Consider the following 25,627-nt stretch of genomic DNA (forward strand, 5'->3'; position numbering starts at 1 on the left):
TCAGCCCTTCTGGACCAGCAAACCTTTCTAGGATCATGTGGAGACCCTGAACAGTTATCAAGTAACATTCAAATGTAACCTGCACAGCACAGGCCCACTGTGTTAGCCCTGACCTGAACTGCTCCTCTCCTGAAGAGAGTAGGGCAGGTGGAACTAGGTGAGGATAAAAGCTGACAACTTACTTAGTACTTCCATTTTTCATCTTGTAAAACAAACAAAGGAGAACCCAACCTGTATGCTGGCAGAAAATTACATTTTCCAGCTGTTAAATATGATTACTGTGAATGAGCAATAATTGTCATTATTGCATCCATCAAAACAACTGTATTAGCCCTGACTAAACTGCTCCTCTCCTGAAGAAGAGAGTAGGGCAGGTGGAACTAGGTGAGGATAAAAGCTGACAACTTACTTAGTACTTCCATTTTTCATCTTGTAAAACAAACAAAGGAGAACCCAACCTGTATGCTGGCAGAAAATTACATTTTCCAGCTGTTAAAGATGATTACTGTGAATGAGCAATAATTGTCATTATTGCATCCATCAAACTGTTTATGTATGGGACAAGCCGATGACGTAAATATATTTATTATCACCACATTCTTTAAATACAAGTAATTGCAAATCGACTTATTTATTTTTTTATATAATTGCTTTCCCAAAATTTGAAGCTATTTTAAAAATTCCATCCTCCTTACAATTTATACTTGTGGCTTGTTTTCCTGATGGAAATATTTTTTGGCCAGGAGACCATATTTAACACACATTAAATACCTATTTAAACTAAACAGCCACATAAGGACTTCTCCCTACCAAGAGCTGGACAAATCCTAACCCTTACACAATCTCCCAAGGGGTGACAGCCAGTTTTCTATAACAATGTATTGATGCCTCAGGTTTTAGCGTTTATATTTTTCAGATTCTGTACTGCTTTAGTGTGTAGTTCTGAGCTTCATATTAAGGGATGGTAAGCTCTCTTCACATAGTATCCGGATAAAACAATTCCTCTCCTAGCATGGGACAAGGACAACCACCCAAATTACAGGCCTAAGAGAAAGAGCTGGACAAATCCTAACCCTTACACAATCTCCCAAGGGGTGACAGCCAGTTTTCTGTAACAATGTATTGTTTATATTTTTCAGATTCTGTACTGCTTTAGTGTGTAATTCTGAGCTTCATATTAAGGGATGGTAAGCTCTCTTCACATAGTATCCGGATAAAACAATTCCTCTCCTAGCATGGGACAAGGACAACCACCCAAATTACAGGCCCAAGAGAATAAACAATGTGGACTGAAGAGAGAAAAACAAGAAGGATGGGACTTCATAACCTAAAGTTGTAATTGGACAATTAACTCCAATATGCAAATGGACCACAACTTACAAAAGTGAGAGACCTTGTGACTGGTCGCTCATTTTGTGACCATTTTGGGTTTATCTTGGGCTGGGCTCTTGTGCTGCCCAAGGTGGATCCATCGAGGCCTTCTAATAAATCCCTACTTTATCCTTTAACTGTGTCTAGTCTCTGTTCTAGGTCAGCCCTCACAAGGCATCAATATATTCCCAACCCCATTCACTCACCACTTTCATCAAGTAAGTCCTCCTCGTCATCCCCATCATTGTCCTCCTCCATCGCCTCCTCCTCATCTTCCTCCTCCTCCTCTTCCATATCCTCCTGCTCCAAGTCCGGGTCCAGGTCCGGATCACTCCCTGAGATTGACTCGTCTGACATGATTCCCAGTGGTGCTCCTTGTGCATTACCTGCTCATGTTCTACCTGGAAGGACACAAAGAGGAAGGTGAGCCCAGCAAATCCCAACCTTTGAGCCTCAAGGCTCAACATCACAGCAGCATTACTGCACATAAAAAACCAAATCAGCCTTTTAAATAACAGACTTAGATATGAGACAAAGCACAAAATCCTGTGGAGAAAACAGATGCCATAAGAAATGGATCATAGTGGTACAGGCTCAACACTGAAGAATCTCCATCTCTTCACTGGTGCCCTTGATATGCACACAGGAATCTTCCTGCTGGAAGATTCCTGGTATCAATGCCTGATGATTCAGAGATGCAAAAATTAATAAATTATGTGAACGATTTCAGAACACTACCACCCACCAAGGAAGCATACAGAAAAGGATCAGTGTCAGCATCCCCTCTGGATACCTGTTACCCTGATCCCTGCAAACACCATCACAGTGAGCAGATGTGGCTCAGAGACAGAAAGCCCCTCCTGCCTCAGCTGTACCCACTGCAAAGGTCACCTCATCACAGCCTGGCTGAAGTCTCTGATCCAGCCACACAACAAAAACACTGCTACCTTCATAGTTAGGGCAGAAAACAACAAGGATCCAGTTGTAAAGGTTGAACTCCCATTGTAAAACAGGGCAAGAAGAAAACTAATCACAAAGAAAGAATGGATCAGACAAAAATTTGCATTTCCTTTCTTTCAAGGACAAGAACTGGGGCTGGCTGTGCATTACTTCTGTTACATCACTCCAGTGCATTACAGCAGAAATTGTGGTAGAACACAAAAATAAAGCCTCAAGAGAGGACCAGGGCAGCCACAAAGTCACCAGTTTATCTGTTCAGATCATGCACTTTCCCTTCTGGTCAGTGATGGGTACTCCTGGGCACTCCTCTTCCATACACACAGAATGATCCTGGAGGAGCTGTGTAAGATGGATGAAAAGAAACACAACCAAGAAAGGAAAATAAAGAAGGCATCTTGATCTTAAGGAGCATGAGCAAAGGATGTATTCAAAGATCAAGCTGCAGAAGAATTACTACCCACACACTCTCCAGAAACCTTTAAAGAAAGATGAAGGAAACATTTCCTCATCACTCACTTCCCACTGCCCCCTACTTATACCACATTTCCACTGTAAACTATAAAATGTTTGAGAACTAATCAGCCACTTATAAACAAAAAAGAAAAAACCTAACCCACAAACTTCTAAGCAGATAAGGCAGTTCCAAACACTTAAAATTTCATTTAATTTAACACTGAAATTTCATTTTCAGCTGTGTTTCAGCAGTTACCAGATTAACTCAGAAACCTGAAGGTTAAAGACAATACCCCTGTAGCAGGGCTGAAAATCTAACTGGTGAGTATGCTGAAGTCATCAGCTCCTGCTCTGCCCCTCAATAACATGGAAGAGTGTCAGAAAGAAAGGAAACACAGGGAAGAGAAGGCATTGCAGAGACTGGCTTTGGAACAGGAAGCCTTTCACCACTCAGTCCCAGGAGCACTTTACCACCAGGCAGAGACAACTGAAGTCCCTCCACTAGTACATGTGTCACACAGAATAAGTTGGCTTGGTCAAGCAGATGGCAGAAAAGGCCAAAACCTGAATTAGCTCAAGTGGAACTGTGCCAGTTTACACAAGCCAAAGATATTAATTCAGCTTCTGTGGTCTGCAGGTACAAGCTCAGTTGCTGTCAGGCTGCTGCAACACAATTACCTTCAGCATCTCTTGTTTTCTGATGTCTGGTGACTTCAGTCAAGGGCTGCATACACAAAGCCATCTATTATCAGAAGATTTTCCTAACAAATGTTGTGCCAAAGTCTATGTGTATTTCAAAACAGTGGCTTATTTTTGATTTTACATAGAACCAACCAACCAAAGAAACACAAACACTGGCAGAATGAGCTCTCCTCCACAAACAGCAAAAGCAGAAGTGCTGTAATGCCACTAAATGCTCCAGGTCAAAGAATGACACGATGCAGTTTCTCCCATCAGTGTCCTCCTGTGTGTCATCCTCTCATGTCCCATCATTTGTCCCAGAACCTTAAAATATAAAAAACCCAAATCAAAACACAAAACATTCCCTGATAATTGTTTTAAAGGCAAGGATATGGGTCTCTGTGTCTTAATAGATAAAATCCAACCCTGTGGAGAGCAGCTCTCCCTCAGACTGGAGCACAAAAGGGCTCGAATCGAAGCTTTATTTTTGTTTCGCAGTAAGTACATGTTCTGTACAAGCCAACTCCTGACACCCCTCGGCAGCCCCGGCCATACGCAGGAGAGTCAAACAGCATCTTTCGAAAAAACTTGACTAAATCTTGCAGAGCTGGGTGAAACAAAGGTGGGTAACTCCTCCGTGCCCACTGTCGCGCTGTCTCTGTCCCTCCCTCCCTCCCTCGGGCTGGGTCCCGGGGCTCCCGCCCTGCCTGGTGCAGCAGGTACGCGCTGCACAGCCTGCCCTCGTTCCTCACACCGATCTGACCCACTTCGGAGCCTCCCACCAAGGGGAATTACACAACAGGGCCAGATTGTGGCTGCCGCTACTGTTTTATGGCTGAGTTATTCCAACCTGCCCCATCTCCAGCCTTTGCACACGCAGGCACCGAGCTGAGTGTTTAATCGCTGCAGGAAGGGCGCTTTGCGAAGATAAACTGATTACCTGCCCCGGGCCCTTCCCTGCCCCGCACGGGATCGGGAGCCTCACGGGGGTTACAGCTCCAAGAAATCCCAACCAAACCCTCTGCAGCACCCCTACAGCAGACACTGAGCCTTCCAGCACAGTGCCTCAACAGTGGTGAGGCTGCTGAGAAACCCGGCTGGAATCTTAGGGGGAAACACTTGGAAAAATTCCTCTTGCTTACTCAGGGAGGAAAAAAGAGCTGTCATGTTTATCCTACCCAGAAGTTAAACCCTGCAATCAACTGCACATCAAATTAACATCCAAGACAGCCTTTCTCATGTATTATGTCCCGTCTTTCAACAAAGATAAAAATAGTTCTGAAGTTTTTTGGGCTTTGCTTTTTTAAGGTAGAACACTTCAGATAGTAATTAAATGCCACGTGCTGATGACTGCCTCCTCCTCAAGCCCGCACAGAAAGGAGGCCCCACTTCTAGGTGAGGAAACCTTGAGAATTTGGACACATTTCTGTTGTCCTCACGTTTTTCTTTCACTCTGCAAAGCTTTAAAATCACTTCGCACATATAAAGTTGAGAGAGAAATGTGAAAGCAACTTTTCCCCTTCTACACGATAGCTGCTCACAGCAGGGTTGTGTATGCCAGGAGCCAACCTGTTATGTGAAACAGCAACCATCAGGGGATGTGGGGACTCAGGGCATTTCTGTACAGCACTTTCACCACAGGATCCACTAGCACTGTAAATACCAAACCATTATTTAATTAACTGTTACAGATAACATTGAGTAAAAAGCAAGGATGCAGGACAAGGCAGAACAGAGTCCTTCCTCACTTGAGGAAAAGGAGCAGGGTTCCCCTCCACCTACAGAAAAGCCAAAGTGACTTTACAGAAGCTCTTTGCCCACTACAACACAAGTGATTCAGGCACAGGACACGCTCATTCCTGAGTACACAACCATCCCATACAAATCCCTTCAGAAAGGACAGGTTTAACACTAATGCTGCTCCAGTGCTGAACAGTAAAGAGGATTCCATCACCTCTCCAACCTCCAGCCAAGCCCAATATCTGGGACTCATCAAGATTTGTCCCTTAAAGCCTGTTTTGTAACCAAGACTTCACACTGGCCATTGTGGTGCCAGGCCATAGAAACAGGATCAAGCACCCTGGCAAATCAGAAGAGGATTTGCACAGACAGTTTAATAAAAACAGATATTTCTAAGTCTGTACTGCATAACGCTCTTCACTGTCTGTTACACAGTCAAGTTTTATGGCAATAATAATTTCCTTTTATGTTTTTCTTTTTTGTTTGGCAGCAAAATAGTAGAATGGTTGGTTGGGGCCATAAGATTCCTCTTAATACAGTCAGCTTACACACAAACACTCCAAACAGGATGTGTACGAAGGTAACTGCTGGTTCCTCGGGGCAAATCTCATCTGTGTGTTAGACCACTACTAGCACCATTTTGGTACCTCATAGGTAGCCTTCAGTATCTAGCAGAACATTACTATAAAGCACACAACTGCATGAGTAAAGGAACTATGAGCTTAAGCTTCTCTATGACAAAAAGTCTTGTAACAGTTTGCAAGCAGTAACTTGCAATGTTATTGCAAAACAACAATTAATAGTTCTCTGTTCCACTTCAAAATCTAATAAGAAATAAACCTGAGATCAGTGGTTGTGAACAGTTTGATTCTAACACTAGAGTTTCTCTAATTTACGTTATGCAACATATTAAAACCTCTATTAAATTATCATGTAAAAACTGGTGTCAGGGGAATCACCTAAAAGGATAAGTATTTTTTCAAAAAGGAGCCAACAGTTTTATATGGTAGTCCAACAGACCCCTAAATGCTTTAACCAAAGCAAAAAAGTGTTTACTGAAAAATCAAAAGGAACTTATTCCCCCCAAGTTGCATTTAAAGCCATCCTTAATTGATTACTTCGTGATTTAAATCCCTTCTTCCTTTGCAGCCTGAGACTGTTGAGGCTCCAGCTATGCAGTTTCTTTGCTGTGACTCACAGCTAACTGGTGGCCACACACTGCTGGCTGGGAAGGAAGAAAACAATTCTCCTCCTTCATTTTATCTTGTTTTAATCACAAACAAACTAAGTAGCATTGATCCCCTCTAACTGATGTGTTCTCCACAGGAATACTAAACTGAAGGAAGAAGAAGCAGCCTGTGAAAGCATAGATTGGGGAGCACCTGCTTGTCCTGGAGCACCTTTCCAAGGAAGCCAAGTGTGCTTCTCCCCACTCCACATAAATATTGAACAATGGATCTAGTCTTCACCCACACTGCATGTGAGTATTAAGGAGCCCACTGTGATTTGTGGGGAACAGGAACTGAGAGCAAAAAAATAACACTGTTTTTAGAAACACATCCATATATCAGTTTTGAGAGAGTTGCAGGACCTGCTCTTTTATTCTCTCCAGGCTAACAATCTCCCTTCTAAAAGGCACCACAAAACTAAAACCAGTCTGAAACTGGTTGTTCCCTGACAACATGAACAACAAAAGCTGCTGCAAGAAAGGGTGGGAAAAATGAAAAAAAAAAAACGAAAACAGCACAAGAAAAAACCCCATAAAATCAACCCATAAAGAAAGAAAAGAGAGCTAATCCTTCCCCTCTGCTGACACGACAGTGCTAGCACTGAGAATGTGACAATGAACATTACATAAGGCCTGGCTCCCACTGCGATCCGAACAAAAAGAGCCAGCGTGAGTCAATGGCAGCATCTGCAGCTCCTTACACAACCTGAGCATCCATCACCTGCTGTGGCAGCACCACAGGCTCCTTCTCTCCTGCCCCTCGGCAGGGATGTGGGAACACCCTACTGCCGGCCATGGCAATGTTTTGTGACTCAAAGGAAAACTGAACTCTCCATAAGATGCCAGCACTCCTTTCCCCACAGACTTGTGAGGTTCTTCACCTCTGGACACAGCCAGCAGAAATGGGCAAATGTTTTTGTGTTTGTATTTATGTTTGTATATATAGATAGGTACATAATTATTCGCCTAATCACTGATGTGTTGCTTCTAAGGGCAATTTTGTTTAAACATATGAAAGCAGAAATTGACTTCCTATAAGTCAACTCCCTCCTTTCAAATACTCCAAATATCCTCACCAGTAAACCAGCACAGAAGAGCAATTTGTTTGTTACTGCATGAAAGTTCAGGCTACCTGAAGTAAGAAGCATGTGATCACTAAGTAATCACTTAGTGTGTCAGTAATTACTGACATCTGGAGTAACACCATCACAAAATAACAAAAAATTTCTCTTACTTCTCAGAATCTCCATTGATGTTTTAGCTTTGTCAAATTCCATATAAATGGCAACTGCATATCCTGCTGAAGGAAACTCTCCTTCCCTGATCGCTGTTTCTTTCAAAGCAAACAACATTTCAATATAAAAGCCACTTCTGAATATGTTCTTGCATGTTTTGCCCATGCTGCTACAGCTATAGAAAAAACAACCAAGACCCATGTAAGGAGTAAAAAACCCTAAGAAAATATTTCAAATGGTGGGGAAAACTCAATAATAGGGCATATTGTGTCAGGATTCCAAATTACATTCAATATGTATTATACAGCAGATTAATTTGGCAAAGTCTTGCCTACCTTGCATTAATGATAACCATTCTCAAATTCCAAAAGATAAGTTTGAAAAGTCAGCTCATGGAGAGGTGTGCCAAGCCTTCTCTTTGTGAACACCCAAACTGTGTCAAGATGTGAGCCAATTCCCAAGCAGGAAAGATTGAGATAACTGGAAGGTCCCTCTGGAATTTAAGCTCTTGTCATGCATAGGTGCCAGAGAAGTTATGTAATAAATCAAGACTAAATTACATAAACAGAAGCAGTAGAACAGGAGTGAAAAGGCACAGAGTTATTCCCCTCACAAGGAAAGATCAGCCACTGTCACTCTTTGAAGACAAGCTGTGGCTTTGGTCATTGAGATATGCTAACATTATGGCTCACCTCCTTGAAGGGTATCCCTCAGAAACAGACTGGGATAGCTCATAAACAATGTTTTCATCTTCCAGGATGAGGAAAACTGCAAGTTTCCAAATGTTAAAAGGTCTAATTTTATCCTATTTTCTCAGTACCACCCCATCCACACACTCTTCTCTCTTTGCCTCCCAGAGAAGCACATTTCCTTACAGGGAATGATTCACTGCCTTCAGCTGTGTCCTGCTCAGGAAATGAGCTTTCCCAGCAGCAGCAGCCCAGGGCAGCCCACCATCCCTGTGAGACAGACACCAGGCACATCACACTCTGGCATCACCAGACCACAAAGTCAACACAACTCAACTCTGCCTTGGGTCACAGGTCTGCATTTCAGCACAAAGAATCACACGGGTCTGGGAGCTTGGTTTTGATGCCTCATCCTTCTCCCTCTTCAAAACTGAACTTAAAATCTGAGGTTCTGGTTTATGCAGTTATAGAAAAAGGAATATTCCACAAAAGTTTATTCCTCTTTATTCCCTACCCCACCTCCAGCAGTGATATTTACACCAGGGATGAGGAAGTATTACTTATGCCATCTACAGTTTACCAAAGAAACTTGAACATGAGCAAAAACAAGAGGAAAACCAAGAAATCACCCTGAAGTAGGAGGAAATGGAAATAAACAGTTTTGAACTCATGTGATATGACAATTAGCATATGTTAGACCCAATTTGCTACCAAGCAATCAGACATTAAACTAATTTTTACTGGATTCCAACACAGATTAAAAATCCATTAAAGGATTAAAAACTGTCAGAAACTTCTTTCAGTCATTCCCTCCCTGCAACATTGCACAGTGGTGAAAAAACTTAATGTTTACTGCCACTTTTTTGCTAGTTTTGAGAACAAAGTAACCAAAATTTCTTGATTTTTGCCTTTCCCACTAAACAGGTCAAAATAAAACACAGTGATCCTTATCTATCCTGCACAAAAACATCTGCCTTAATAACACTGACACTATAGGCAGCTCACATGGAAAGCAACTGGATGGAAGAACCTCCTGTGGTTCTGTCCTTAGTAATGGAAGCACCACTTTGGTTGTGCTTTGCTGGCTGAAAACTTCCCAATGGTTTGGACAGGCCTGAAAGGGAAAATAATGCAGTTCACTGTCTCTCCCCACAGAGCACAAATATCCCAACACACTGCTGAGGGGATCGTTTGGATACACACAAAAATCACCCCAATGGAGATAATAAATATTATTTCACAAAAGAAACAGAGCTATGAGTCTCATGACATGCATATTATATGTTTAGCTTATAAAACTGTGAGTATACGATTCTAAGTACTGGAGTTTACTTCCAGAAGAGCTTTAAAAGCAGCACAATGCATGCTGGGCTAAGGAGATACACAAATATTAGCAGGAAGATAATATATCCTGAGGGACACCATACCCTTTTGGTAAACATATCCAACTGTCCTGTCCCAGTTCATGCTAAACAGGATATTAGCTACCAACCTGCACAAGCATACACAGTGTTAAGCCAGGAAGGAGCAACTGAAGAGGGACATATTAACAAATTACTGTAAAACACCATATGACAAACACCAAACAATCATCCAGAGAAGCAGCTGCTGGCTACCAAACACAGCTCTTTTAGAGTAAAAATGTCACTGCCTCCCAAGTGTATAAATTGACTTCACTTTTGTAATGCTAGCAATGTCTTTTGCAGTACTTGTTCTTACCAAACACAAAATACTGTATATTCATACCCACACAGAATCCAAAATGTTGCATTTCCAAGATTCAGAAGCAGAATGACAAAGATCATTCGGCTGTGATGCAAAGCCCACAACCTTCTGGGTATTCTTTCTCTCAAAGTTAAAAGCAAGACTCAGTCAAGTGCTTTCCCCAAATGACCACTTCTTCTATCAAAGCTCATTTAGAGTTTGCAAATTCTGCCTGACTGGCAGCTGTGCCCAGTGAGCAAGAACAGAGGGAACAGCAGGAAAGCCAGGTCTTCTCATGTCCTCTTGACTTGTTACCATCCCAAGTGAAGGGATGCGTCATAAGAAGGCACCATCCCTATCTCAGATGCTGTTACCTCCCCAAATACAACAGGAATGGAATGTCTTGCCTCATCACTATTTACCTCCCCTCCTTTTCAATTACTAGTTAGATTATTGAATTATTAGTCTTGAATCATAGAACTGTTTGAGTTGGAAAAGAGTTCTAAGATCACAGAGTCCAACCACTACCCCAGCAGTGTCAAGTTCAGCACTAAGCTGTGTCTCCAGGTGCCACACTGACGCATCTTTTAAATCCCTCCAGGGCTGGTGACCTCACCACTTCCCTCAGCAGCCTCTTCTGATGCTTGACAACCCTTCCAATTAAGAAATCTTTCCTAATAGCCAATCTAAACCTCCCTGGCACAACCTGAGACCATTTTCTCTTATCCTGTTGCTTGTTCCTTGAGAGAAGAGAACAACCTGGCTACAGCCTCTTCTCAGGGAGCTGCACAGGCAATAAGGTCACTCCTGAGGCTGCTTTTCTCCAGGCTGAGCCCCCTCTGCTCCCTCAGCTGCTCCTCATCTGCCTTGTGCTCCAGACCCTTCCCCAGCTCCGTTCCCTTCCCTGGAGAGGCTCCAGCATCTCAATGTTTTTCTTGTTGTGAGGAGCCCAAAACTCAGCCCAGGATTTGAGATGCCTCACCAGTGCCCAGCACAGGGGACAGTCACTGCCCTGGTCCTGCTGGTCACAGCAGTGCTGGTACAAGCCAGGTGCCATTGCCCTCCTTGGCCACCTGGGCTCATGTTCAGCCACTGCTGAGCAGTGCCCCAGGTCCCTCCCTGCCAGGCAGCTTTCCAGACCCTCTCTCTGCAGGGGGTTGTTGTGGCCTTCCTGCCCTCCAGGAGGTCAACGCTCCTGCTCCTGGTGTCACCTGCAAACTTCCTGAGGGTGCCCCAGATCCCCTCATCCAAGTAACTGATAAAGATATTAAATTCTTGATTATTATTGATTTGGGCTGAAATAAGAAATTTTTGTAACTACAGCTCTTATCTTGATGGGAGATTTTGGGTACAGTTAACAGCATCCTTTAACAGATAAAACTAATTACATTGCACTTCCAAAGGAGATTTACTGGCAATGCAGTAAAATCTCAATCCACTTCATTCATTGTTGTCCCCTTGCTAGGAATGAAGGAGGCAGATGACAAAAGTTAAAGACTTTCTCATCACAATAAAGGCATAGACATTCACAAAGAAGCAGAATATCTCATTCTGTTAAAATAAGCATTTCACTGACCAGAAGTATTGATTTAATTGAAATAGAAGATCACCTCTCCTGCTTTTTGTGAGTGCTGTGGTAAGTACAGGAGGGAGAAAAAGGCACCTCTAAACAATTTTTTGTAAGGCAGAAAAAAAATACATTTTTCTACAGAGTCTGTATGACTAAGCAGATCACCCACTTCTCCAGTGTTCTCTACTCATTATCTGGGTCTTACTTCTCTCAAGCAGTTGACTACTGTCACTATAAAATAAACAAATTCAGATCACAGACCTGAACTACTCACATTCATTGGATGTGAAGCTACAGTTGACAGAAACTTAAAAATGCTAGCTAGGGTGAATCTTATTATGCATTGTCCAGAATTAATAGCTCCCCCCCACCAAAAAAACCCAGCTTCCTGAGGAAATTCTTCTCCAGAGATAAGAGGACCACATAGCAAAACTGAAGGAAAAATCAAGAAAAAAATAATCTTCTGGGGTAACAGCTTTTCCCCAAATATCTGATCTCAAATGCACTCCTTCAATACCAAATCTTCTCTATTCCATGCAACAATCACCCTGACACCCAGTTTTCAAGGCAACTGTCGCTCCCTCTTTAGAGCCAGTGTTACACTTCATAGCTAAGCACAAAAAGGCACTGGTCTTGTAAGGTTTATTTCTTGGTCCTGTTCCCTGAATTCCTTGACACCTATAGACAAGGAACTTAAAATCCAACTGATGTCACCACTCCTACAACAACTTCTCAATTTAAGAAAATATTCTTTGTCCCTGCTATCTCTTCCACCCCAACATCCCCTATAAAAGCAAGCTGATTTTCCTGCCTTCCTATGCCTGGAAGCTTGTGTTTGGCTGCTGAGGTGCATTCCATAGCCCAGGCACTTGTTTTGAGGAAGGAATATACAGTTTTGCACTAATTTGGGAAAGGAGAAGCCACTGCCAGCTGCCTGTTCACACAAGTGTTAAGTAGCAATGCTGCAAGAGTAATCAAACCTCTGGGAAGTTACATTACACTGGGAATGCTATTCTTTTGCTTCCATCAGAGAGTGATGCATATAATAAATGCAAAGATTGAATAGAAGAGCACACTAAACAGAAGCTGGTAACTAAACCTCGATGCTAAACCCACCAATTAGAGAGACAGAGACGTGCCTTGACACTGACAGAGAGTTTTCAGATTTCACAGGCACCAGAAGGGTAATAAACATTTGGCCTTGATTAAATTACCCATTTTCCCTCTTGCTGACTGCAGCCTCCCAGGCCTCGGACACATTTTCTGCAGCAGCTGCTCTTTTCCCAACTCACACACTGCTCCCACACCGTGCCAGCACAATCCCTCTGTGGGGCTGGACAGCAACCTGATTCAGCTGAAAACCTACCTGGAAGCAAAATTCAGGTCCCAAATGTGATCTACCACAAAGTTGCATGAACTGTTTTGCAGGCACAAAGGGAAAGAAAAGCAGTGTGAGGGTGAAAACATGCAGCCCTGAGTATGGGCTGAGCAAGCTGGAGTCACTGTCACCAAGGCCATGCTCTAAGCAGCCAGACACTGCTCCAGTGCAGGGGACAGACAGCATTTCTATTTGAGAAAGTGAGATGGTCCTTGTGATAAAGCTTTCTTGCTTTCAAAACTGCAGCCCAAAGGATGCTGCATGTAGCCAAGGTGAGAATCTTCTCAACTGTCTCTTTCTTTGAACAGTCAAGGCATCACTATGTGGTTTGTGCAAACTGGTTCTGAACTTCATTTTGCTGGACTCCTTCAATTGATAAAACCAATGCAATTGCCACTGAAAGCACAGAAGTATCATAAGTATCTCATGCAGTCAGACACCCTTGTTGTGCACATCTCTCCCCACAGCAAATACTCTTCAAGTGCCCAAAGCTCAAAGGAAAATAGATCTCCTCATGTAAATCCTTAGCATGTAGCATCTTTAGTGAGAGTCTCTGTAAACAGGTCCTTCCAATTACACACAGGCACCAGAAAAGGCAGGATAAAGCTGTTTTAGGGAACAGATAAGATGTCCCAAGCTTGAGACACTGGTAACCCACACTGACAGAAATTTCTCTGGGTCAGGACATGTCCCCTCCTAAATGCACTCAGGGGGACTTGCTAAAGGAACACCTCTATGGGGTGACAAAGGGAACTGATGCAATCTGTACCATGAGAACAAATGGGTAATTTCTTGAACCTCATGAGAGGAATTTACTTTGGCCATGATGAACCCCCTCTGAGATCAAGGGCTCATTTTTAGTACTTGAATAAAAGAATCACTTTCTTTAACCCTCTGCCTTTCTTCATTTTCTTGTTGTATCTTATTATGTCTGGGATAAGTAGATATTCCTGGGCTGTCCTAGAACCTTTCCCAAAAATGCAGCCAAGAGCCACTGTGGGGATCTGGCCATAAATACATATAGGTTTATGTGGCCTCTTATGCACATCCTCTGTGCTTGCTTTTTGTTTGATTCATTCAACACTTGAACTTCACCCAAACTGTTCAGGGAGACATAAACACCCTTGCTATGAGGTCCTCAAAGTCTTCTCTCATCCCTTCTTCTTACAGGAATGCAGTTGTCACTCCAGAGACAGTTGCTGTTGGTCTCAATTTTCTGACCCAGGCCACAAGTAAACTTTTTCACATTCTATAGCTTATACTAAATAATGTCACAGCCAAGCAGAGATAAAAGTGAGAAGTGACGGGTCTCCTCAGCAACCATTAGAAAGACACCTGTCTGATACAGGATACAGAAGTTCCAGCACATCAAGACCAAATGAAATAAAAAACCTGAAATCCTTATCTCCCAAGTTCTACAATCTCCTCCAATCCCCAAAATCTTACACTCTTAGACTCCCTGACAATTAACTCTGTTCACCTTCAATCTTCCCTGCCATAAAGCAACTGCAAAGAGAAGCCAGCAGATCATTGTGGGAAGGGAGGGAAGGTAAAGAAATTGTTTACTTATAACCACTTCTGTCTCTCTTCACTGCCTTCCTTCTCTTTGTCAGCAAAATGGGTCAGACAAGATAACAGAAAGGAGAGCAAGAAATGCAGAGGAGACACACCCCCTCCAAGCTGCAAGGAAATTGAAAAATAAACAACGTCCCTCAACAGAAGGATTTGCCTCTAAGTCTTCCTGCACAGGCCAGCCGAGGAGTGCAAAAAAAAAAAAAGAAACAAGACCTTGCCAAAATAATAAAATAAGTCTTACAGGGGAAAACATAACACTTGACTGGAAGATGCTCCAAGGTCAGAAGGACAACCTCTTTCAGTGATAAAAGAAGTAATTTCTTACTGTGCTGACCCTTCCCCAAACCCGATGTCCTGAACAGACAGATTGCACCTGATGCTTGCTGGAACATCCCTTCTGCACAAGGGCTGGTGGTGTGGGCACACATTCCCTGCTGAAGATGAGGGAGGGCCAGGCAGGACAATCTGCCACGAGCAGAGCATCCAGCTCCTGCATTTCCCACGGCCCTTGCCCTGACACATGACTGGGCACGCACTGTCCTGTGATGGGGAAAGGATCAGCATGTCTGGAAAGGTGCCTACCAGGCACAAGCTGCTGTCACAGCCAGACCTGCTTCCATTGTGCTTCCAGAAAGGTTTAGGGAAACATCCCAAACCAAATGTCCACAGAGATCCACAGACAACCAATAATCTCCCTAATGGCCAAGGCAGGAGAGGACCATGGATTTTTCATCTCCACATCCTTCAGTGCTTTGGCAGACAGAACACAGCAGAAACCATTCCTCTGGTGGACAAGGGACACACTGATTTCACACTACCAGGGACACACCAGGCACAGCAGCCTTAGGCATCCACACCTCTGCCAGCAAGAGCACATGCAATTTCTCTACCCAATGAAAATGCAATTTCTACAGAATGTCAAGACTACCTACTACTGGAGTAAACATTTTCAGAGCACATTATGAGATTTTTTTGAGGAAAAACACTGGGAAGATATTCCAACCTCTTCAGGAAATAAAACAGCCACCCCTCTCCTTCCACATACAGCCCCTTCCTCTCCACGTCACCAAAAATGACAGTCCTTCCCAAAAAAAGAGATCACAAATATTTGATTTCATTTAAGTACATGGTACATAGAAGCACATTTATTCCCTCAAGAGAAAATGTACACTTAATAGATTTAAAGGAGTGCTGTAAGAGAATAACTACCACCACCAGATCCTCTGGCAGACTCTGGCACGTGCAGGAAGAGTCTGAACCCTGGGTGAGATCTGTTTACCGAGTGCCAATGCCCCTGCACTTGCAGGGTGGCAGGTACACTCACACATTTACAGTGCATTTCCTCACCCACATTTTCCAAATGAAACTCCATCCTGACTTGATGACTTCTGGAGATGGAGACATCCTAATTTTCCTTAATACTTACAAACATCTTCCTAATGTCTTCAGTGGTTGATCACATTCACTGTTAACAATCTGTGCCTCTTTCCTAATTTGAAATAATCTTTTTAACTTCCAGGCACTGGCTGCTACTGTATCTTTTTCCAGTAAATTAAAGAGCCCTTTGGTACACAGCCCATTCTGCCCAAAGAAAATTGAGAAACTTTTAAATACCTTGTGATAAGCTAAACCGATTGAGCAGCTCAAGAAAAAGTTTTATAATGAGCAGTTTAATCCCTGAAATAACATTGAACACTACATCTTTCTTGTCTTTGAACATCTCTTTAAAAACAGCAACATTAAACCTTGTCAAAATACTCTGCAACTGACTTCACCTCTCTGTCCTCATTCAGTATTTCCTGTTATTATGAATGTACGTTGGTATTTAAAAATTAATTAGCTTATTTTAAGCTCTGAGGACTTGCTGCCATATATCTGCTCTTCTCCTGCCATCCTTTCCAAGGTCACTGGTTTCTGGAAGCACAATTCTGTATTCTAAACCCACAACCTCCAGTCTTCCCCATAACATGCATAACGTGCCTCAGCTCTATAAAAACATTTGGCCATATTAAACCCAGTTACCCAAACAATTCAGAGGACACTGTACAGCTGCTGCTCCTTCTTCATGCTTCACCACTCAGGCACAACCTTTACATAATCCACACATTTGAATAGCTCTAATTTCATGTTTTCTTCCAGGCCACTGACAAAAATACTACAAAGCTCTGGACCTACTATAAATCCCTGAAAAAATCCTCCATTCATATTCTATTTTCCACATCCACTGTTTTAATCCAGTTCTTGACTCATAGATCATACATGAAACTGTATCTGTTGAACCAGATTCACTTTTCAACAACACCCTCACTGACTGAAGCAGTCATGGGAATACAATTACCACACAAATCCCATTTGTAAGTATGTGTTTGATACAAGAGATTTAATTAGAATTTTTTGATCTTTCAGAGCACTGCTACTCCCCAGCCACGTAACAGTCTCTTTTGCTTCACTAATTTTGAGTAAATCCCACCAGCAGCCCTCCTCAATCAATTCCTTTTGGAGCAACATTCCATCTTCCATGTTGACTCAGCAGGCAGTCAGAGCACCTGTGCTCCACTATCCACTCCCAGGCCTTGACAGGTCCACGGATTTTGCTTGGTTTGGGGTTTGGATGTTGTTGCATCAGCAACAAACAGCTAGAGCAATTCACATAAGATCAATACATTTTAACAACCTATTTATTCTGGATTCAACAACTCCAAATATAATAACCCACACTTCACTGATGCTGATGTTCTGGATAAGTCTTGAGAAACTGGAGAAAATCTTTGCTGAAATACTGTGTCTCTAAAATGTCACTTCCCTAGTTCTGTTGGGCAGGAAAAGTTCTCTTCACAAGAATTTTAGATAAAAACTTTCACTGTGAAGAGAAGATAGTACTAGTCAAAATTATTTTACTTCCACCATGCTTCAATTCCTTCCCATCCTGTGGCTGCCCTACAAACTCCTTGTACCCGACCAGCCAGGTTCTGCACTTCTGTTGGTCAATTCTGCCCTTGTATATCTCCACTTCTTTGGTAATTAGATCAAGCTGGTTTGCCACAGAGAACACCAGAGTAAAGTTTTCTGCCAAATCACTACAAAACCCCTTTAATTGCTTTTGTAAGTTCAGTGCCTCTCTTATAAAGCATGTTGTTTTGCACTTGACCTGACCAAAGTCCTCCTGGTTCAGTGTAAGTGTCAATGTATTTGTAACCCAGGAAAGCACGTGGGCACGTTGAGCTTTTCCACCTTTGGTTTTCTACTTATCTGCCATCCACGAGCATAGAAACAGTTACAGTGGCAGAAATTTTGCTAATATGCTTAATTCTTGGCTACTCCTACCAGTACCATTGTGTGTGCACGTGCAGAGAAGGAGGAGAGAGTAATTTAAGTCATACCAGCAAGAAGCTAGTTCATCTCATCTACTCTCCTCTGCTTCAAATAGGTACCCAAGAAGCAAATGGTAACTGCACTTTGCAGCTCAGAAATTCCTCTTAGGATCTAGGGCAGTAGCAGAGGGCACAGTTTGTACGGTCTGAAAGCAGCACTCTTGTTTATACCACAAACTGCACTGATTGCATCTAACAGATTTCTTCAGCCTGGTTTTGAAAGGACTGGCTAAAGGCTAAAAATCTTCCCCTAAAGATTTCTGCATCTTTGAATGAGATCTTCAGTCATGAAGTTATTCAGCACTTTTCCCCAGCACAGGATCAATACTTCCTCCAGACAAGTGCCTACCACCTTTACATCTTTCCCGATGCTTGAATAACTGACTGTCACTAACACCAAACTTGGATTCTTCCCTTCTTTCTTTGTGCATTTCAACTTGCAGGCACGCTCTCAGAACAGCAGCTTTGGGACAAGCTGACAGGCCACCCCACAGGGCTCCAAATCACTGCTCCTACTTGCAGGTTTTAGAGCACAATGAAAACGCTGCTATGAGGTCTAAGTGATGGATGTAACAATTCAAGTGAGTCACAGATACCTTTGAAATGCCACAAGATTTTGGGAGGTGTCAGACTGACCCCAACTCCAGCATTACCACTGAGTAAGAGCAACATTTCAATTACTGCAGCTGCTCTGAGATTGCAAGAGCACTGAATCAGCCGTGCTCACAGCACTGCACAGAAATTCTGCTACTCCACATCAGGCATAAATTGAGTCAATGGTGCACCTGACCTTTAAGAATTTCTGAAAGGTTATTTTCTATACCTTGAGATATTTTTCAAAGTAACAAATCTTATTGATATTCTTATGCAGTTTTACATCTGCATGAATGAAAGCAATATATACTTTTTCACCTTTTTATTCCCCCTCAAAACTTGTTTCAACTTCAGGTATACCAATTTTGTCAGCAAATGTGCAGTTGGCATTTGCTGGTTATCACATACAAAATACTGATCAATAACTCACTATTATTTAGAATGTCATGCCACCAGCAAGCTGGTTTTAAAACATGATGACTTAAAAAAAACCCAAACAACAAAACAATACCACCACATTCTCAGAAACTCAACCAGCTTCCAAAGTTGCCTATTCAACAAATTTTACCATCTCATACCAGCAAGAAGCTAGTTCCTGTAATTCCACCTTCTTTCTTCTCCCAGTATATAATGACACTTGATTTCATCAGCTAATTCTGTCCCTTTCTCAAGCAACAAATAGTCACTTACTGTTTCATCATTCCCCTTCCTCTTTAAGATTGTTTCTTAATAAGCATAAAGCCCTAAAAATTAAATGTGAGGTTTTTAAAATCAACAAGAAACAAAATTTTCATTCATTGTTTGAAATTACCTAAAGATCAGATTCTACACAATCTGTGCTGGCAAAAGTACTGAATAAACACTGATTTGGGTGGCAGGGCTCTCTATAAATTATTTTTGTACAGCTAAAATATTGCTTAAACACAACAAATACTTGTCTTGAGATGAGCATTCTCTGAAACAAGTTCAGCTGTAATTAACAATTAGGTAAATATAATGCAGAAATTATATTGTGTAAGCAGAAAACATGTCTCAAAACTATATGTGTACCAAGGATCCAGGAGTAGTAAACAGTACTTAATCTTTGCAGAACCTAAGTTCTGGAATTAGGTTTAAAATAAGAGACTTTGTTAGCAGAGAGTATTATCCCACATGGTATTGCCTCCCAAAAACTCCTAGGCACCTGAGGGAAACAAGTCCAGAGAAATTACATTGTTGCATGGTAACTAACAGCATTCTTAAAAACTTTGTACCCAACTGTTTCATTCAAGTGACCCCAGGAACCACCATATTTGCCAGCACACTTCCTGCACTGTTACATTCTGGATTTGACCACATGGGATTCAACCCCATCCCCATGGGAAAAGCTTGCCACTCCCATCCTAGCACAGCGACTGGACACATCTCAAAGAAGGGTTTCCAAGGACAAAATCCTGAAACAAAGTGAAGGCAAAGCAAAGGCAGAGCTGGGAACTCAGGATACCTGAGCTCCTTCTGAGCAGAAGACTTAAGAAAGGGAGCCAGGGAGCCAAGAGTGACACCAGTGACAAGTGGAATATGTGGAGAAGGATGGAACAGCTACTGCTCAGTGCTGCAGGGGGTGTGAGGTGACACGCGTGTGTACCCACACACGTCTGTGTGCACATGGATGAGGCTCTCTGCAGAGCTGTGTGGCAGCAGCTGAGAGACACCAGTGGCACAAACACATCCCTGCACACTGGAAATGCAACACGTGGTGACAGCACGGGCACTTCTGGGCACCCCCAGTACCTGCCAGGCACTGATCAACCTGGGTTTGGTGGAGAGCCACCAAGGTGCTATGGTGACAGCACCGGGCTGTACCAGCAGCAGCACTGCCACCCTGACCCAGGACACCACGGCTCCCTGGCACTTTTCAGAGCCACTGCAAACACCACGGGCACTTCTGGGCACCCCCAGTACCTGCCAGGCACTGATCAACCTGGGTTTGGTGGGGAGCCACCAAGGTGCTCAGAGGGACACAGCTGTGTGAGGAGAGGCTGTGGGAGACCCAGACTGGAGAAGAAAAGGCTTTGGGGAGCTGACAGCAGATCTGCTGGGCCCACAGGGGCTCTGTGCACAGGGGCACACAGCAGGACATCAGACACAAACTGCAGTGCTGCAGGTGGGACCGGACCTAGAGAAAAGGTCTTTCCTGCTGAGGACAGTCAAGCACCACAGCAAGGACACAGACACTGACAAACCTTAGTCTTTGTTCATTCAGCTCTTAAACCCTGCAAAGTCCTGCTCTGACCTTGGTGTACATCCCACTTTGAGCAGCAGGTTGGACTAGACACCTCTTGAGGCCCTTTCCAGTCAGAATTATTCCACAAAGTTAACTTGGATCCCAGAGAACACCACAATGTTCTGTTACAGATTTACTATGCCAGGCTATACCTTTCACATCTTCACTAAAATGCCACCACCATCGAGAGGACACAGAACCCATGCTGCTTGGTTCATCTCCTCACAAGAGCACAGGTGCCCAGACAGGATCTGCAATAGCCTTGAGTATCAAATCTGGAATTCCAAGAGATTTTAGAGGTGCAGAAGTTACCACTGAGTGCAGAACAAGTGGAACCTAGTGCCTAAACATTCAGAGTTTTTTTGGGAGAAGGTGGTGTTTACTCCGAGGCAGAAAACGTCACACATCTACAACAGCTCTTCCTTAAAGTACCAACTGTATACTTCTTGAAAATGTCACATTCAGCACCTACCCTCAAGGAACACCCCTACATTCTGATGCTGTAAAGGCACAGGGTAAGAAGCTGTGCTGTTCTCTCTGTATATTCAGGGTGTACAGCTCCACAGCTGGGAAAAGAAGCCTCACTTAGCAAACCACAACCATGGCAGCTCCCAGCAGGAGCACCTGCAGGGTCTAAGCAGACTGTTTTGGTTTTATTCTTCTGCTGGGTGCTGCTGCCCCTAGAGCAGAGCTACTTAAACAAAGGCTGTTTATTCTAAATTAATTGACTCTGCACTGAAGCACACAGAGACCACTCACAAGGCCCATTACTCTAAGTCAGGAAAGGGAGCTACCACCTTCAACCAGGCAGCAGAACACCTCAAACCAACACAGAAGCTTCTGCAGTGATTTCCTATAGGCTAAGTGATTATTCACCAAGTAGGATCACTCACAAGGCCCATTACTCTGTCAGGAAAGACCTTCAACCAGGCAGCAGAACATCTCAAAGCAACACAGAAGCTTCTGCAGTGATTTCCTATAGGCTAAGTGATTATTCACCAAGTAGGATGCTTGCATAACCATACAAAGGATACTCAATGTTAACAGTTACAAAGACAAGCAAATGTAACCATCTTATTAGCATTTTTAGAAAAAGGGAAAAAAAAGAACTGTTACTTCCTTTTACTGTTTGGGTTTTTCCTGTTTAGTGTTTTGGGTTTGGGGTTTTTCTTTTAGGTTTTTTGAATCAAAATTCCCCCACCTGCACAGACTGGAGGGATGTAGTAAACTTTTCAAAGCACCAGTTCTGTACCAATCGACTAAGGATGGGATTTCAATGGAGTTTGCAAGCACCTCTCAAATGCGAGCACAGAAACACACAAATCCCATTCCTCGGAGGGAGCAAGTCAAAAAGCTGGAGACAGGATCCGGACAGGAGAGGTAACAGGATCAGCAGCCCCGAGCCTTCCCCTTCCACAGCTCACAAACAAGCCTCACGCAGACAATAAATTACGACTTTGCATGTCCCTTTCCCAGTCCCACAGTCATGTTTACCAGTCCCACCGATCCCCGCTGCTCGGCCGGGCGTGACAAGCGCCGTGCCGGGCACCGCGGGGCTCCGCAGGCCCTTCCGCCTGAGCACGGCGCCGCGGCACCTCGCGGGGGGCGTGCGCACCCGCGGCCGCCCCTCAGTCCCAACCCCGCTGGGCCCCGAGGCTCGGCCGGGCTCCCGCCTCCGCCGCTCCTCGGGCTCCGCCGCCGCTCGGGGCCGCCCCCCGTCGCAGCGCCCGCCTCGTCCCCCGGGCAGCAACAGGCGCCTCCGCCGCGAAGGTTCCGCAGGGCGCAGAAAGGTTCCCCCCGGCCCCAGGGGTCCCGGGGCTGGAGCGGGATGAGGCGGGATTGGGGCGGGATGGGGGGCCCGGGCTGCTGCTGCCGCTGCCATGGGCTGTGAGGAGAGCGACTGCAAGGGGCAACCCCCCACCGCCCGCGGAAAGCTGCTAATTAGCACAGGGACCCGTGGTCATTAAGGCTAAGTAGCCTCAGGGGCAGGGACAATAAGGGGCTTAGCTCGGGGCCTTGGTCAGGGTTAGAGCCCTCCACATGCACGGAAACCCACCACGCTCCGAGCCCCTGCTCCAGGCTCTTCGCAGGACAGAACTCTCACTCTCCTACCCAGTGATACGGGACCCATTTACATTCACCACTGCTGTTCCCTGCTCTGCCACGAGCCTGGCTCTGCTGCCTCCACACCTGCCCACCCAAACCCTTCTCCAGCTCAACATTCCCACTTCCCTCAGCCCGTTAAACCCCAACCTTTCTGCAGCCTCCTCAGGGTTCTTTAAAATCCAAAGTCTCACATACCAGGGGTATCCAAAAGCAGAGGCAGCATTTCAGATATGAGTGCTGAGGAGAAGGTGAGCTCCTTGCCCATCTCCATGGGCTGGCTGTGCTCCCACAGACTGAGAGCCCAGCGTGCCCATGGCCTCTGTCACTGCCAGGACCCTGCTGACACCACCCCGAGCTGCTCAGCCTGCACAGCCTGAGTTCTGTGTTTTCATCTGCTACAGGGAAGAAAAAGCACAAGTCCAGCAGAGAAAGTGCCTGTCTGGTTCCTCCATGCTCGAATACCCAGAGTAAGAAAAATACAAGTGGGAGTCTGGTGTCTGGGCCTGGGTATGTACTGGCAACCTGAGCATCATCAGTGTAACTCAGCTGTGAGTACTTCAGGGGCCTCCTGGGTTTCAGGGAAGCCAGAGCTGATCCAAAACAAAAAGGCCACAGCACGACAGAGCTCTCTCACAAACAGTGTGCCCCAGGGTACTTGGCAAAGGCACAAAGGGATCACAGTAAACCTTGACCCTCCTCCCCATCCAGACACGTCCAAATCCTCTATGGGACCTTCTGCTGTTAAACCTGATATGAAAGTCCAGATTTTCCTTCCCTGCCTCAGCCTGTCACACAGGGAGACCTTCAGAGAGAGGGATGGTGGCAGAGTCCTCAGAAGCAACAGAACAAGTCCAAGTTAAAGCAGGCAGAATGCCCCCAGCAGAGCAGTGAGGAGTTCTTAGGGGCTTTTGGTGAGTTATGCTTCAGGCATTTGTCCCACAGCAACAAGGACAAGCACAGCCCAGCTAAGGGTGGCTGCTTCACAGGCCAGTCCTCAGAGCACTCCAGCAGCTAAGCACCTCCTCCTTATTTCTGAAAGAAAACAGAAAGCCTAGAAGGTTATTCTTGGTCTCTGTAGATGTACAGCCGCTCTCTTTCACAGCCAACAAATCTTCCCCGTGGGACAGCCATGTTGTCTGGTGGCACCTTGGGCTGGCTGTGCACAGTCCCACTGCAGGGCTCATCCCTTCACACAGCTCCAGGTCCCCCACACTGCCCCAGCAGGCAGCTCGTGCTGCAGCCTCAGGACACCCGCTGACGCCACAACCAAAAACACTCAGTCCAAGCAGCAAGTGGGGGTTGTGACTGCTGGTTTGCAACACTGAGGCTGGAGTTGCAACATCCAGAGAGAGCTGGGGTGGCAAATTCAGGTGTTGTTTCTCAAGAAAATACCCTCAAGTCCCACCACACACAACAGGTCTGGCTCCTTAAGCAGGTGCCACTGTCCTTTACCATCTCTGGTGGAGGATTAGCTTGTAGCAATGACTCCTCCCAGAATAAGCAAATAAAGAAATGGTCAGAAATATTCCAGGTGGGACCAGTGGTTGCCCCATAACTTCAGTGGAGCAGCCACCTACACAACCCCTCAAGTGCTTTTGCAGCCTTTCACACATCAGCCATCAACAGAAGTGCTCTACAAACAACCAGCACTGCTCCTCAGGTCAGTGGCTGGTTGCTCACCAAACATGTGACCTCTGCCCTTCCCTCATGTCCTGTGCCTCACACTCAGGTCAGTGGCTGGTTTCTCACCACAACATGTGACCTCTGCCCTTCCCTCATGTCCTGTGCCTCAGCTGAATACGACAGGGCACCTGCAGCAGATTTTGCTCTGAGCTGGGCAGGCACCCAAGCATTGGGAAATTCCTGTAGCTGGGTGTTGGGAAGCACCAAAGCAAAGGGACGTGGAGCACTTCTCCTGCTTTGTCAGGCTCTATTTCAGTCTCAGAGCTGACACTTAGCTTTTTAAACCCAACCTGTGCATGGGCACAGTTGATTTTGACCTGCAAATCAGTATGTGGGGGTGGAATATGTGATTATAAGCTACAGAACATTCCCCACCTGAGTCCCTGGCTTTCTATAACTCCCCAGTGCACTGGGTCTCCTTTGGAGATCCCTGCACATATCCAAGGAACAGCACAGCCACACTTCTAGGGATAAATAAAGCAGACTGATTGATGGCCTACAATTGGATCCCAAAAGAGCAAGGCCGACATTGTCTTAATAGAGGAAAGGCCATCAGATTTCAAAGCAAGAGCTTCAACTTCTGACTCTTTAAATGCTCATATCATTTACAGTCTGAATGGGGTTCTTGGGCAGTATCAGTTACATGGATTGGGAGCTGTAGAGGACATAAGTACAATTCCTCTTCCTGAGTTTTTTTACAGCTTAATGGACAGGAAGCATTGTTGATGAGCCTCCAGCTTCTTACACTATGACCAGAATCTCCCCATCTTCCCTTTGTGCTTTTTTCTGTCCTAGAATCACTCTCAATTAACAGTACAAAAATAAAACCGATGTCATCCATCTCTCCTAAGCTGCACATGCATTATTCATCACCATGCCCTAATTGATTCTCTTATAACCATGAGCACTTCTGCACTTGGCTGTGTTCTTCTTGTCCAGCAGAGCACAATTTATGAAGTTTCATTCCACTTGGAAAAGGCACTTTCAAAGTGGTACCTTCCATGACTTTTCTGATCAGAGCATCAG

At 44.6% G+C, this 25,627-nt stretch overlaps 1 protein-coding gene across 2 annotated transcripts in view; it reads right to left on the reverse strand.

The window, feature by feature from the left end:
- RAD54L2 (RAD54 like 2) overlaps positions 1–25,627 on the reverse strand; it is a 74,327-nt gene that overhangs the window by 46,344 nt on the left and 2,356 nt on the right. Inside the window, exon 1 of one of the 2 annotated variants that reach the window (XM_039733931.1) lies at positions 1,578–2,169. In XM_039733931.1, the coding sequence (XP_039589865.1) occupies positions 1,578–1,728 (151 nt within the window). In that variant the 5' untranslated portion in view covers positions 1,729–2,169. Of the gene's footprint in view, positions 1–1,577; positions 2,170–25,627 lie in introns of those variants that run through there. The other variant, XM_039733929.1, reaches the window with a different exon arrangement.

This window comes from Passer montanus, unplaced genomic scaffold (assembly GCF_014805655.1).
Source record: "Passer montanus isolate IOZ18808 unplaced genomic scaffold, ASM1480565v1 scaffold9, whole genome shotgun sequence".
NCBI lineage: Eukaryota > Metazoa > Chordata > Aves > Passeriformes > Passeridae > Passer > Passer montanus.